The sequence below is a fragment of the Lipophrys pholis genome (assembly GCF_963383615.2).
Source record: "Lipophrys pholis genome assembly, chromosome: 6".
Lineage (NCBI taxonomy): Eukaryota > Metazoa > Chordata > Actinopteri > Blenniiformes > Blenniidae > Lipophrys > Lipophrys pholis.
The window spans coordinates 24,051,567-24,064,280 of NC_137629.1; the positions used below are offsets into that span (position 1 = coordinate 24,051,567).

General features: G+C 43.6%; 3 protein-coding genes across 5 annotated transcripts; all 3 read right to left on the bottom strand.

Moving 5' to 3' along the window:
* Positions 1 to 626: 626 nt before the first annotated feature.
* Positions 627 to 4,179, bottom strand: hnrnpaba (heterogeneous nuclear ribonucleoprotein A/Ba). Of its 2 annotated transcripts, none has more exons than XM_080465857.1 (9): positions 3,963 to 4,179; positions 3,149 to 3,431; positions 2,554 to 2,722; positions 2,304 to 2,462; positions 2,089 to 2,220; positions 1,912 to 2,002; positions 1,638 to 1,796; positions 1,427 to 1,512; positions 627 to 956 (listed from the first exon to the last, which is right to left on the bottom strand). In XM_080465857.1, exons 2-8 carry the CDS (start codon positions 3,397 to 3,399, stop codon positions 1,442 to 1,444), a joined length of 1,032 nt encoding a protein of 343 aa, XP_080321983.1. In that variant the 5' UTR covers positions 3,400 to 3,431; positions 3,963 to 4,179; the 3' UTR covers positions 627 to 956; positions 1,427 to 1,441. The 2 variants fall into 2 exon arrangements, with proteins under 2 accessions (XP_080321983.1, XP_080321984.1); XM_080465858.1 differs by having other exon boundaries at positions 3,903 to 4,021.
* Positions 4,180 to 5,202: 1,023 nt separating this feature from the next.
* Positions 5,203 to 8,276, bottom strand: nme5 (NME/NM23 family member 5; the record flags this gene model as incomplete). 2 transcript variants are annotated; one of them, XM_080465861.1, is made up of 5 exons in its annotated part: positions 5,203 to 5,411; positions 5,513 to 5,631; positions 5,716 to 5,816; positions 6,497 to 6,702; positions 8,117 to 8,276. In XM_080465861.1, the coding sequence occupies 5 exons, from the start codon at positions 8,234 to 8,236 to the stop codon at positions 5,334 to 5,336; spliced, it is 624 nt and encodes a 207-aa protein (XP_080321987.1). In that variant the 3' UTR covers positions 5,203 to 5,333. The 2 variants fall into 2 exon arrangements, with proteins under 2 accessions (XP_080321987.1, XP_080321988.1); XM_080465862.1 differs by having other exon boundaries at positions 5,350 to 5,411; positions 5,509 to 5,631; positions 8,117 to 8,236.
* A 685-nt stretch (positions 8,277 to 8,961) lies between these two features.
* rack1 (receptor for activated C kinase 1) lies at positions 8,962 to 12,216 on the bottom strand. Its single transcript, XM_080465860.1, has 8 exons — positions 11,936 to 12,216; positions 11,309 to 11,480; positions 10,472 to 10,619; positions 10,079 to 10,174; positions 9,797 to 9,907; positions 9,567 to 9,707; positions 9,264 to 9,374; positions 8,962 to 9,075 (listed from the first exon to the last, which is right to left on the bottom strand). The coding sequence occupies exons 1-8, from the start codon at positions 12,042 to 12,044 to the stop codon at positions 9,010 to 9,012; spliced, it is 954 nt and encodes a 317-aa protein (XP_080321986.1). The 5' UTR covers positions 12,045 to 12,216; the 3' UTR covers positions 8,962 to 9,009.
* Positions 12,217 to 12,714: the final 498 nt, after the last annotated feature.

A 12,714-nucleotide genomic window follows, 5' to 3' on the forward strand; every position in this document is an offset into this window, starting at 1 on the left:
TCAAGAATTGCAGTTTCACATCTAGTGGGGTGGGTATTAACACTCAGCCAGTTATCCTGCAGGCAGTGAAGCCTTCGCCCACAGCTTCCCAAAGAGGCATCCGTAGAGATGTTAACATTACTTGATGACAAAACAAGCAAGCCATTTAACAGTACAAAACATTTAACATTATCTTTACAAATAATAACAAAAAGATCCATTTGTAATATAAACCAAAAGTTTATTTCTACCAATTTGCCCAAGACACTAGAGGAATGAGTTTCCAGTGAGAGAGGGGGTACCCTCTTACATTAACAGGCTTGCGTTCAGTTGAATTACACTAGTAAAGCCACTTAAAATTGCAGACAAGATGGGGGAAGAATCTCCTTAAAAGCCAAAACAAAAACAAAAATAACAGAAAAAATAACAAAACAAACAAAAAAAAAAATGCTGGTTGTCTTCGTCTACAAGGTCATCTGCAAACATTCATTTGACACGCTTACAAAGAACCTTTGATTAGTTTAAATCCCTTATTTACCTCACCCCACATCTGAAGCCATGCAACTCGCATCCAACACTCAGCATGGGAGAAAATAACTAAAGATCTAGAAACACCAAAAGAAAAAGAAAAAAAAAAAAAAAAAAAAAAAAGCTAAATTGTTTTATTCATGAGCTTTAAAAGCTCTTGCTCCTGCTCGAAAATCCAGTAGACATGTAAAAATACAACCATACAATACATTAGATTCAAAAAGGTACCAAAAAGTACAGTAAAAATAACACTTCCATCACTGGAAATGTAAATGGACACAAAACAATATAAAATAAAAAGTGGAAAAGTGACATTTGCTTCCCCAGTTCCTCACTTGATCTGTACAAATGGAGCATGAGTCCAAATTTCTGCCAACTCCAAAGGAAAAGCCAGAGCCCATGTTCGCTGTGGTCAGACCATGGATCTCTTTTTCTTATTTACTTTAGACCTTAAGAGAAAAACACGGTGCTTAACGTTACTGAGAATAAACCAAACGTGGCATGCAGTTACACACAGACAGACAGGTGCATGAATGAGTTTGACACGTCAGTGAATGGACAGACACACTTTGAGGGCGGAGCGGGGGAGGGGGGGTAGGGGGAGGGGGGGGAGGGACACGACCGCTAGCTAGCACACCTAGCACCCCAGTGAAAGGTGAAACGACCCTTTTTTCTGTTCTCAACCACCACCAACTCGATCCTTACTGATCAAGTAAGTCTTAGCAAAGATGCATCTTAAGATGGCTGACAGGTGGAATGAATCCATCTCGAATGGTCACAGACCCCACAACACGACCTACCCTAACCCCACCACAATGCTTGAATGGATTTAGAGTAGATGAAAGATTGTTGGGGTCAAAAGGCACTAATGGTTACAGCTATGTTCTCATACTACCACGGATGATGCAAAAATGCATACCTGCGCTATGTGTGATCAGTATGGCTTGTAGCTAGTCTGGTGGCCTCCACGTCTTGGAGTTTTCCCATAGCTTGTATTGCCCTGGTCTGGAGGACAAGAGAAAAAGGGACTGAGTTCTTCTGTACAACAAGGAGGACCAAGAAAATAAAGTTTCGCTCATTTCTTTCTTTTTTTTTTTTTTTTTCTTTCCCTGGGGGCACTTATCGCTTACTGTAATCGTAGCCACCCCCATAGCCGTAATAACCAGCAGAGTAGTCATAGTTGCCATAGCCGCCATATCCGTATCCGCCTTGCTGTCCATAACCATAGTTCTGGTTGTATCCCTGGTTCCAGTAGTTGTTGTAGCCTTGATTCCAGTTCTGGCCCTGGCCTGGAAACAACAGGTGAGAGCGTTGTCATATACCTCCAGCAGACCAGATGCACACAGTCAAATCTGTTATTGAGCGCAGATTCTGCCGGCATACACCAATACACAAAGTGCTCACCTCCACGGCCCCTACCGCGTCCTGCATATCCACGGGCACCATACTGCTGCTGCAGGTAGACCTCTTTGGGCTGGGCTATTTTAATCTCACACTGTGATGATACACAAAAGCACACATTGAAGTGTGAAACACGATTCAGACATGTCAGCTAAAATTCAATATGTGCTCAGCATTTACCTTGCTCCCACCAACGTTATGGTACTTCTTTTCCATAACCTTCTTGACAGGAGCTTCTTCTTTATACGTGATGAATACGAACCCCCTCCTCTTCTCCGTCTTCGGATCCTGTGGGAGCTCGATGGTCTCAATCTACCACAGAGGAAAGCACAGAGCCGTCAACATTTCACACTCGATGGCCTCTTAGGTCGCTGATCAGTTGTTGAATGCAGTACCTCTCCATAAGTCGCAAAGTACTCCTGAATGACTTCCTTAGAAGTGTCAGGGTTAAGGCCTCCGACAAAGATTTTCTTAACTGGATCCTTCTTCATGGCCATAGCTTTCTTAGGGTCAATCTGTCTGCCATCTAGCCTGTGCTCCTTCTGTTCAAGAACCTGGTGGGGAGAGAGCATCGGGAAGAATGGAACTCACCAATCTTTGGAAGACCACGGAACACTTAACATTAAAACGTCACTCCCCACTTACCTTGTCTACGCTGGCAGCATCTTTGAAGAGAATGAAGCCGAAGCCTCTTGACCGGCCCGTCTGCTGGTCCATCTTAATGGTGCAGTCCGTCACCTCGCCAAATTTAGAGAAGTAATCTTTGAGATCCTTCTTGCTGGTGTCCCAGCTGAGACCACCAACGAACATTTTCCTGAGCACAGAGAGCGAGAGGGAGAGACATTTTGAGCGGCCCAGGCAGCAGCTCTCCTACAGGCTTCATATTGTGGAGGTGGGGGTGGCGCCCGGCAGGGGTAGGGGGGTAAATATACACTATGTACACACTGTTCCCGAACATCTGTTGACCCAGTGGCATAGGGGGCAGCCTGCAGCCGCTCCAGCCTCGAGATTCTTTAAACACGATAAACTGAAAACCTCAACACCACCTCCCTCTCTCTCGCTCATTTTTTTTTCTCCTCCTTCCATAAAGCAAAACGCGTTACATTTAATCCCCGCCGGAGCGCCCATCCCCCCTCCGCTATGCACATGGCGCCAACAAAAGGCCGGTTGAAACAAAGAGACACCGCAAACCGGCAGCTCCGATCACGGGGTTTATTTCGGTGTCGTCGTGTGCACTCACCCCGCGTCCTCCTCGCCTTTGCTGGCGTCGATCTGTCCGCCCTCGGTGCCGCCGTTCTGCGAGTCTCCGTCGGCGTCGGGCCCTGCGCCCTCTCCGCACTCGTTGATGGCGCTGTCGTCGTTCCCGTCGTTCCCCTCGTTCCCGTCGTTTCCGTCGTTCCCCTCGTCGGCGAGGCCGGCTCCGTTATAGTCATCGTCGGCTTCGTGGCCGTTTTCCGATGTTTCCATGTACTGTTGCTCAGCCTCAGACATTTTTTTTTTTTTTTTTTTTTGAACGATTAGACCTGATGCAACATCGGGAAGAAAGAAAAAAAGAAAGAAGAATAACCACCCGAGTCGGTAAATCCCCGGTGGTTATATAACCATTCATACATGCTTCGCCATTTACGCGATGCCAATACGTGCTTTTCCCACCATTTTGCCCGGCACGATCCATACATTAACGACAGCCGCCGCTGCCGACTGCCGGGAAATGGTAAACGGGGTATCGTTTACTAGAACAGCCACGGCAACCCAACGACATGTTGAAGTACATTTCTACCCACGGAGGAGATTACGACTGTTGTGGCCATGAGGTGGACGCAGATAAACCAAACCCGGGGAGAGCGACTGAAATCCGCTCGTTACGTAATTGTAAACCGTTCACATCGCCCGTACGGGCCTCGCGATTTCACGATCACACACTTTTCTCCTTCGATCCGCACCCGGACGAACAGCTGCGCGGACAAAGAACCTACACGAATCGGGCTACTTACGTGACAATCTAACGGGGGGAAAAAACCAGAATAAGGAAGTACAAAAAAAAACCTGCTTACTGGTCACACACAACCGGAGAGCTCTCTTCAAGATGGATTCTCCCACAGCACCACAACTCGTGGTTGGTTTTCTAGAACCGGCGGAAAAAAACGACAATTCTGCGGAGGAGCCACCTGGTTGGTCCGCTGCTGCTGTCAATCAAACTCTCCACCAATCGAATGCCCGCCGCTTCTCTCGCTCTTTTTTTTTTTTTTCATTGAAGAGGTCCACGCCCTCAAAGGACAGGAAGGAACTCGGAGTACTCGTTTCGCCCCTGTGTGTGTGTGTGTGTGTGTGTGTGTGTGTGTGTGTGTGTGTGTGTGTGTGTGTGTGTGTGTGTGTGTGTGTGTGTGTACGTACACTCACATGGACTCACTGGACATATCAACGCGACAGAACTGCAATCTATGAGGACGTGTGAAATAATAATAATACGTTTTCATATCTCTTTATCTATTTTTTTTTTACACTGGTTGCCAAGTCATTGCAACTTGCAATTTTTGCATTGGACACCCTTCTGCACCAACTGGGAGTCGAACCCACGCCTTCCACACTCAAACTCAACACTTAATAATCCGAAAGGCAATGCATTTTTTTTACAGAATCAGATAAATAGATCTACGAGTGCAATTACAAGAATATGAAATAATAAAAAGTGCAAACAACATATACAGTACATTGAGAATGAAAAATAATAAGAAGCAGGCCAGGGAATAAAAGTGACTAAGTAAAAAAAAAAAAAGGTTGGTGACAGAAAAACAAGTTTTCTTTCAAAGACATTCACTGGGCTTCCAAACTCCAGTGGAAGTTTGACTGATAAAAATGTAAATCCTCTAACCAAATCCTAAACCATGAGCAGCTCTAGGAAGACCTTCACGCCATGCGTTGTGCAGTAAACAATGGGGAGGTAAATCAAAAGCACATAAATGAACAGAGACGAGATCCATCCATGTTCTATCAATTTCTTTTTTTTTTTTAACTTTAATTCAGGGTTGTAGTGTGCTGGAGCCAATCTGAGCTGATCCTGGGTGAAGGCAGGGTATAAACTGGACAACCACATTCACATAAGGGCAGTTTTAGAGCCATCTAGCATCAAATGTATGTTTTTGGAAGAAACGAAAGTAGAAAACACATGCAGACGGATGACATGCGTATTCAAGCAAGGCGGAATACAAGCAAGACTGGAACCCGGGACATTTCTGCCATATTGCTAATCACTACTCCATGGTGTCATATGTAACACAAAGCAGAAAGACATGTGATTGGCACAGTAAAATCATTTTTTATTGCATACTAGTAAGTACTGAACAAATACATTTTTAATAATAATAGCAATAATTATAAAAACAACTTGGCGCTGTTTGATCTCCTCTTTGTCCTCATGCTGCTTTTTATTCATTTTCCTTCCCATATTCCTGTATTTCAGGATGATTAGGATTGTTTTTGACCAACCAGTCAGCAAGCCAAATCTGTTGGAGGCATAAGTACCATTAGAAATAACACCAGTATTAAAAGGTAAGTAGTAAGTGGCTATTGAATAGTGGTAGATAAGTTGAGGATGGGCACCTACACAGGGGTTGAGTGGCTTCTCCTTGCAGAGCTCTGTGAGTCCTCGGAGCAGAACTGGGTTCACACACCTTCCCAGGTATTCCTCCGGTGCCTCACTTGAAGGAAAAGGCTCAATTACAGCTGCAGGAAGAAAGCGTTTGGAATCCTAAGTGGTCAAGACAATTTCTCTCTATAGCAACATGTGCATGTGTAAGAACGACTTACAGCGCGGGAACATGAATTTAATCTCCCTCACGGCCCCATCAAGTGACTTACTGCCATGAACGGCATTTTCCAGATCTGAGGAACCATATTTTGCTCTAAGGCTGAGGAAAAGCAGAACGTATTTACTTACGTCTTGTGTCGAAGCTGTCAGTGTGCAGAACTGTCAGTGCTCATCACATAAGAAGCAATCTTTTACACCAAGTTATAGCAAAACTAGGCTATTTGCTCAAACGGCATGACTAAGCAATGCAAATCGCAATATCTACGAAACACAGAATCAAAACACTGTGAATCATTGTCAATAGCTGTTTGAGCTTCTTCACATGACTTATTCATTGTTAGTCAAAGTGGAACTGGAAGTGCTCCACAAGGTTGGTGTTAAGTATTCCTTTATATTGATCTATAACCTTGAAGAAGTTCTCAGTTTAAAAAAGGTGAAAGACCCCCGCTAAAAGCAATGTAATCAATATGTCTATTATCTATAACTTCCGCAGTTCCAAATGATTAGGGATTACGAATGTCATGTATTGTTTAACACACTTGCATGAAAGTGTATGATTTATCAAACATGATCAACAGCATCATGAAAGTCAGTTAGAATTATGTCAAATGTAGTTAAAAAAAACAAACTTGTAGAGCAATTGCAGATGTAATGTATTTTTCATAGGCGAGATCACAGTTGTGGTTTGTAAGAACTCCCAATCAGCTGTGCCAAGTTGTGAGAAACAAAAGGATCACTCTCTCGACAACATATTTACACCATGAGCACAACAACACTGACCATTCTGGATGAGATTCTCTGGCTTTGGTGATGTTAGCAGGTCCGATGATGGAGTTCCAGTGGGCAATGGCGTTGTTACGAGCCAGCGTCATGGCGACGATGGGGCCAGAGCTCATGAAGGCTGTCAAGCTGGGGAAGAAGGGCTGGCCGTACTGGTCTGCATATAAATCACTGCATTGCTCAGGACTTAGCTGCAGCACTCGCTTCTACAACACAAACGACGTTACATGTTTCAGTGGAACGTTGTCGAGGGAGCCGAACCAACGAACAGTTACCAGAAAGAACATTTGCTCTACTCAAGTACCAAGATGGATAAACTTAAGCAGATGCAAATACTATAATAAATACATGTGATAAACGTATTTCTTATTTATTTCTTATGCATCTATTTTGTAAGAATCCTTGCTCTGTTACAGTTTACATCAAGGGTAATCATTCAGAGTGTTACTGGTATTTTTCTTCTCTGTCCTCAGCTCTCTTTCCTTTGTATCTATTGGTATAAAAAATGTCAGGATAAAAAGTAAAGAGATCGGATTAGATTTTTTCCTCTCTATCTGTATATGTTTTTTTTTTTCTTCAGTCCAAAAACATACATTTGGGTTCATTGGTGACTTACAAATTGTACGTATGTGTAAATGTGAGCCTTTGTGATTGTCTGTCGCACTGAGTTTACCCTGAGATGGACTGGTGAAATGTCCGTCACAGAAGATAGATGGATGGTAGTGTTATTTATGTTTATTTAACCTGGCAATGTGTTTCTTAGTGGTGAATTTATTGATGTTTAAGCAAAAAAATTATTTTTAACATCTCATCTGTCTTGCAGTCACCTGTGCATATTGGTATGAAAGCTGGTGTTATTTTAGTGTATGTTATCACAGAATTGATTCATTTTGTGTGGCTGACTCTTTGAATTTCGTCTAGGATCAATAAAGTAGTCGTCTCGGTTTCATCCTCGGTGTTGGGGCCTCACTAGTCTTCCTGCGGCAGAGTTCAGCTGTCAGACAGTCTTTCCAAAGACGCTTTCTGAGAATGTTGCTACACACTGTATTTGGTTGCACCAGGCTGAATGGGAAAGGGTTGGCAGCTGTTTCAGACATGACGACTGTGCATAAACTGTATGCAACAAGAAACAATGACCTCCACCCTCTCCATGACATCCAATGGAAAGCAACACCACCTTTAGCCAGAAACTCATTTCCCCCAAATGTACAGAGGAAGCCAGACCAGTCTGTAGCCATTAGACTGGCCGATGCCTCAACAAGGGAGTTAAACACATCGGATCGTTTGTAATTAATGAATATATTCGCAAGGTGCAACCTCTGTGGAGTGATGGAGGGGCGCAGGGGATCGTGGGAAAATGCTCCCCGTGACCGTGTTTGGCCGTTGCCATGGTTACTTGTTGTAGCTGTGCGTTTCAGTTGTTTACCGTGCTGGTTGTTTTTTGCCGTTCGAATGTCAATAAAGTTACACATTTCAGTTGTCGCCATAACCGATCACCATTTTTCCTGTATATTACTTCGCCCTGTAACTGAGGCACATGTTGCACCTCAGCCAATAAGAGCAATTCATTTGGAGAGAGTCTGCAACCAACACTTAGATCACATAAACACTTTGACCAACCTGCAGAATAGTGAAGCCCGACTTGATGACAACGTCCTCGATGTCTTCAGCTTTGTGAAAGGCGTCCGGCTTGATGATGGCCAGAGTCCTTTCTACATGAATCCCTGGAATCTGATCCATCCTGAGGAAACGCTGGTGTCAAGCCCCCACTTTAGAAAGCACCGTCAAGCTAGCATTACCGTAAGGGCATAAACAAGCGGATTTCAAAATAAAAGTAACATTCCAGTGAATGAGAGCGCTTAAGTTGGCTAATTAAACACAAATTAATACTACCACCAATAATGAGACAACAAAAAAAACCTAATAGATGAGTGCATTATTAATACCATTATATTACTGTGAAAATTGCCTGCAAATCAGACAAGCACTTTTTGTGAAAAGCCTACCAACTTTCACTGGTGAAGGAAGTAAAAGGAATTCCCCGTTACCTCAGGATGTCACTCATGCCTGGCACACTGATGAACCTGGCTGGTTTTCCGCCTTGGTCAAACACCCCTCTACCCACAGCCGCTGGCCAAGGTCTTCTTTGCACAGATGAACCCCCCCCTTCTCAGTACTCTGGACTTGGATTTCTTTTTTTTTTTTTTAAAGTGACAAAACATTTTTTCTTGATACAAATTAAATTGATCAATTACAATGTTTTTACATTATGTATGTAATAATAGAAATGTTGTCATTTAAGACCAATAAATAAAAAAAGCATAACCATGTTTCCCCAAATTTTACACATCTTCAAATTATCTCGTTTTAGGCTGTACATGTGAGTTATATGAAGCTTGTTCTCATTCCACAATAAGTTCAATGGAGACTTGTATCAAATAATGTGGAGATCAAGAGGGCACACAGTCTTTTCAAAACAGTCTTTTATTCAAAGTCGTCTCTAAGAGTGGCTCTTATCGAGTTCCAATGGTGACTTGCCACACTCTGATCAGGTTGTCAGTGTAGCCGGCGAACAGGGTCTGAAACAGAAATGAACACCCGTGACTGAAAATCTGCTATTAAAACGTGAGATCCATCATTGGTGTTGCATGCCCCTCATAATTGCAGGACTGTCACCAGTGGACATCAGAGATAAAAAATGAATGGTTGTAATCATCGGGGTGTAACACTCAACACTCAACAGCCATCTGTGGTGAGTGTTCTGTACCTGTCCATCGGCAGACCATGCCAGAGAAGTACACTGTGGAGGCTCAGCCTTGCTGTTTGTGCTGATCACCTCCTGTCTCAGCTCATCAACGATGATCTTGCCCTCCAGATCCTAGATGGTAAAAACAAAATTGTTCCAGTTACTTGTAGTAAGGAAGGAAGGAAAACACTGCACACATTAGTTTATAAGATGTAGCTCAGAAACAGCCTCTGTTATCATCATGAAATACAGACTGGCAATGTAGTTTTCCATCACTGCAGTTTTAGTTCAAACACAATCTAATGCACCACGGTGGAATCTTACCCAGATCTTGATGCTGGGTCCAGTAGCGGCACATAGCCAGTAGCGGTTGGGGCTGAAGCAAAGGGCATTGATGGTGTCACCACTGTCCAGGGTGTAGAGGTGTTTGCCCTCATTCAGGTCCCACAGCATAGCCTGACCATCCTGAATAGAAGAGAACCGATGGCATCAAACATCTCCATGGTCAATAGAAAACAATACTGGCCCCTCTGAGGAGTTCCAGAAACACTCACCTTTCCTCCAGATGCACACAGGGAACCATCAGGAGACACAGTCACGTTGTTCAGGAAGCCGGTATGACCAATATGGTTGGTCTTCAGCTTGCAGTTGGCCAGGTTCCACACCTAGCAGCAAACATCATGTTACATTTATGTTTGCATGAATAATGTCATCACTGAGCAGTACGGATTGCGGCCATCAACCACAAAACTCAGCTAACCAAGGGAGCCACTTAATACAGGCTCGTTGGTCAAAGTTCAATCACGAGAGGAACCACCGAGTTATAAACTACACACCTTGACCATCTTGTCCCAGCCGCAGGACACAATGATGGGGTTGCTGCTGTTGGGGGAGAAGCGAACGCAGGACACCCAATCAGAATGGCTCTCCTCCTGCAAATAAAAGAGGCAAAAGTGTCACGTTAAACAAGCGATTACTTCAAAGTTCTCAGCGAATATTACTGCCAAAAGACGTTGGAAAAAAGTTTAACATGAATCCTAAACTAAATCTAATTAATCACTTAACCATCAAGTCAATCACAACCAACTCTTCAATAAAGTACAGCAACATTTTCACTAATTACTTGTTGCACTGACCAACGTCCACGCAATTTCAAAAGGTGGCTTAAGATGTGTGGCCTCGCACTCGACCTACTCCACAGCTCCTTCTGACAAAGCTTTGGCGCTCACCTGGATGGTGTACTTGCAGACGCCCAGGGTGTTCCACAGCTTGATGGTCCTGTCCCGGGAGCCAGACACAATCTGGCGGTTGTCAGCGGAGAAGGCCACGCTCAAAACGTCCTTGGTGTGCCCAACAAACCGGCGGGTGGTTGTTCCACTGAGGAAATACAAACATTTATCTAAAATAAGAAAAACTGCCTCGTACTTTAACAGAGGATGAAAGACACAGAGCAGGGACGGATTCAGTGCTGAATAGAATCAACCTGATGATTTCTAGTTTCCTCATGAACTTTGTGTTTGAAAAGAATCCAGTCGTTTGTCTTCGACAGAAGCTAGTCAATCAAAATTCAATATGAGAAAGGAATGTATCATCGGAAAATAAACTTTACGGCTGCAAGGTCAGTCCATATGTCCAGACTTCAACAACTTTACAAGCAATTCTACTGTTAATGTTACTTTGATTTCAATATTTTCTGTGGTTAAGTAATTTCAGATGTGAAATCGAAGCGCTGCATTATCTGACAAGCCAACAAATTGATAAATCACAATGTATTTGTGGAATTAAACTGCAGCTCTCCACACAGAGGCATACAAGTCATACTCCCAAGGAGTCCTCCCAGCCACTCAGGTAAATTGGACTGTAGATTTTGCTGTTAAAATGATAACGTGTGGATGATTTTATTAAAAAGGACACTGCTTTACACAGGCAGGTTAGGCGATGTGCTTTCTCCCGACGACACTATGCCAAACTAGACTCGTTTAGACTTTAGACTGAGCTTTATTTAACTAGGATTTAAGCAAAAGAAATGAAAGACGAGTTGCATGAAGAGATGTCCAATTACTTACTTGGACAAATCCCACAGGCGGAGGGTCCCGTCCCAGGAGCCAGACAGTGCAAACTGTCCATCCGAGGAGATGACAACATCACTAACAAAGTGAGAGTGTCCCTGCAGACTGCGCTGGGGGATGCCATAGTTGGTTTCATCACGGGTCAGCTTCCACATGATGATGCTATTGTCTGGGAAAACAAGCAGCAACAGATCGGTTTAGTTTTAACTTCAGACAGAAAGCCCATCTTACATTCGTGGTTAGCATGTGTGGCTAGCTTAGGGTAGCACAGTTCCAGGTTTAATATAAAATCAAAAGTGTGATCCAGGTTCGGTTTACGATCATTTGAAGTCAAACGATGCAGAATGCGCACATTGAGCCTTTATTTGCTGCAACCTGGGAGGAAATACGTGTCAGTGGAGCGGCTAACAGGTTAGCTCCCTATGCTAACTAGCGGATCAGAACGGAGCTGACTGCGTGTGGAAAAAAAACCCCGAATAATTACTTTTATTTAGCGGCTGTTGGGTCGTTTTCTTCACCTGAGTTAACCCACACGGTGGTTTAAATTGTAGGCCCGGTGCCGGGCAGCGGCTGCTTAGCAGCCAGCGTGAGGCCGTGTGGCGGAGCCGGCGGCGGAAGCCTCACCTCGGGACGCGGACAGAATCATGTCGGGGTACTGGGGCGTCGTGGCGATCTGGGTGACCCATCCATTGTGGCCCTTCAGGGTCCCCCTCACTGTCATCTGCTCGGTCATTTTGGAGCGGTTCGGTGGTGCCTCTTTCAAGGATGGATTTGGATTTTGTACAGGTCCGGGAAGACCTAGGTCCTCATCGCATCTAGGCACAGAGGAAAAGGAAGTCCAGACCCGGATACAAAAACTATGAAGGGGTGAGGGAGGCCGCACGGCATTCTGGGATATGTGGACAAAGAGCGCCGATGTGAAAAAATACTTTCGAATACATTTGATTTGATACGGAAAATTTTAAAAGAATAAACTGCTTGGCGATGTGTGTTTTTTCTTTGAATTACTTATTATTATTACTGAAAATATTCAAAAAAAAAATTTTATATGACATGTAAAGAAATTTACAATTTATGCTTTTCTTCTGAAAGCTGCAGCCTTGGTTGTTCTTCTTCTTCTTCTTCTTCTTCTTCTTCTTCTTCTTCTTCTTCTTCTTCTTCTTCTTCTTCTTCTTCTTCTTCTTCTTCTTCTTCTTCTTCTTCTTCTTCTTCTTCTTCTTCTTCTTCTTCTTCTTCTTCCATTATTTATGGTTCTTTAATGACTTTTAGTTGTTTGCATATTTTCCGCAAATAAAGTAATTTTGAAAAACAAAACAAACAAAACAAAATAAAACAACACCCCCCCCCCCTCCCCAAAAACTTCTTCTACTTCTTTTCTTTTCTCCTTTGTTTATTGTTCTCAG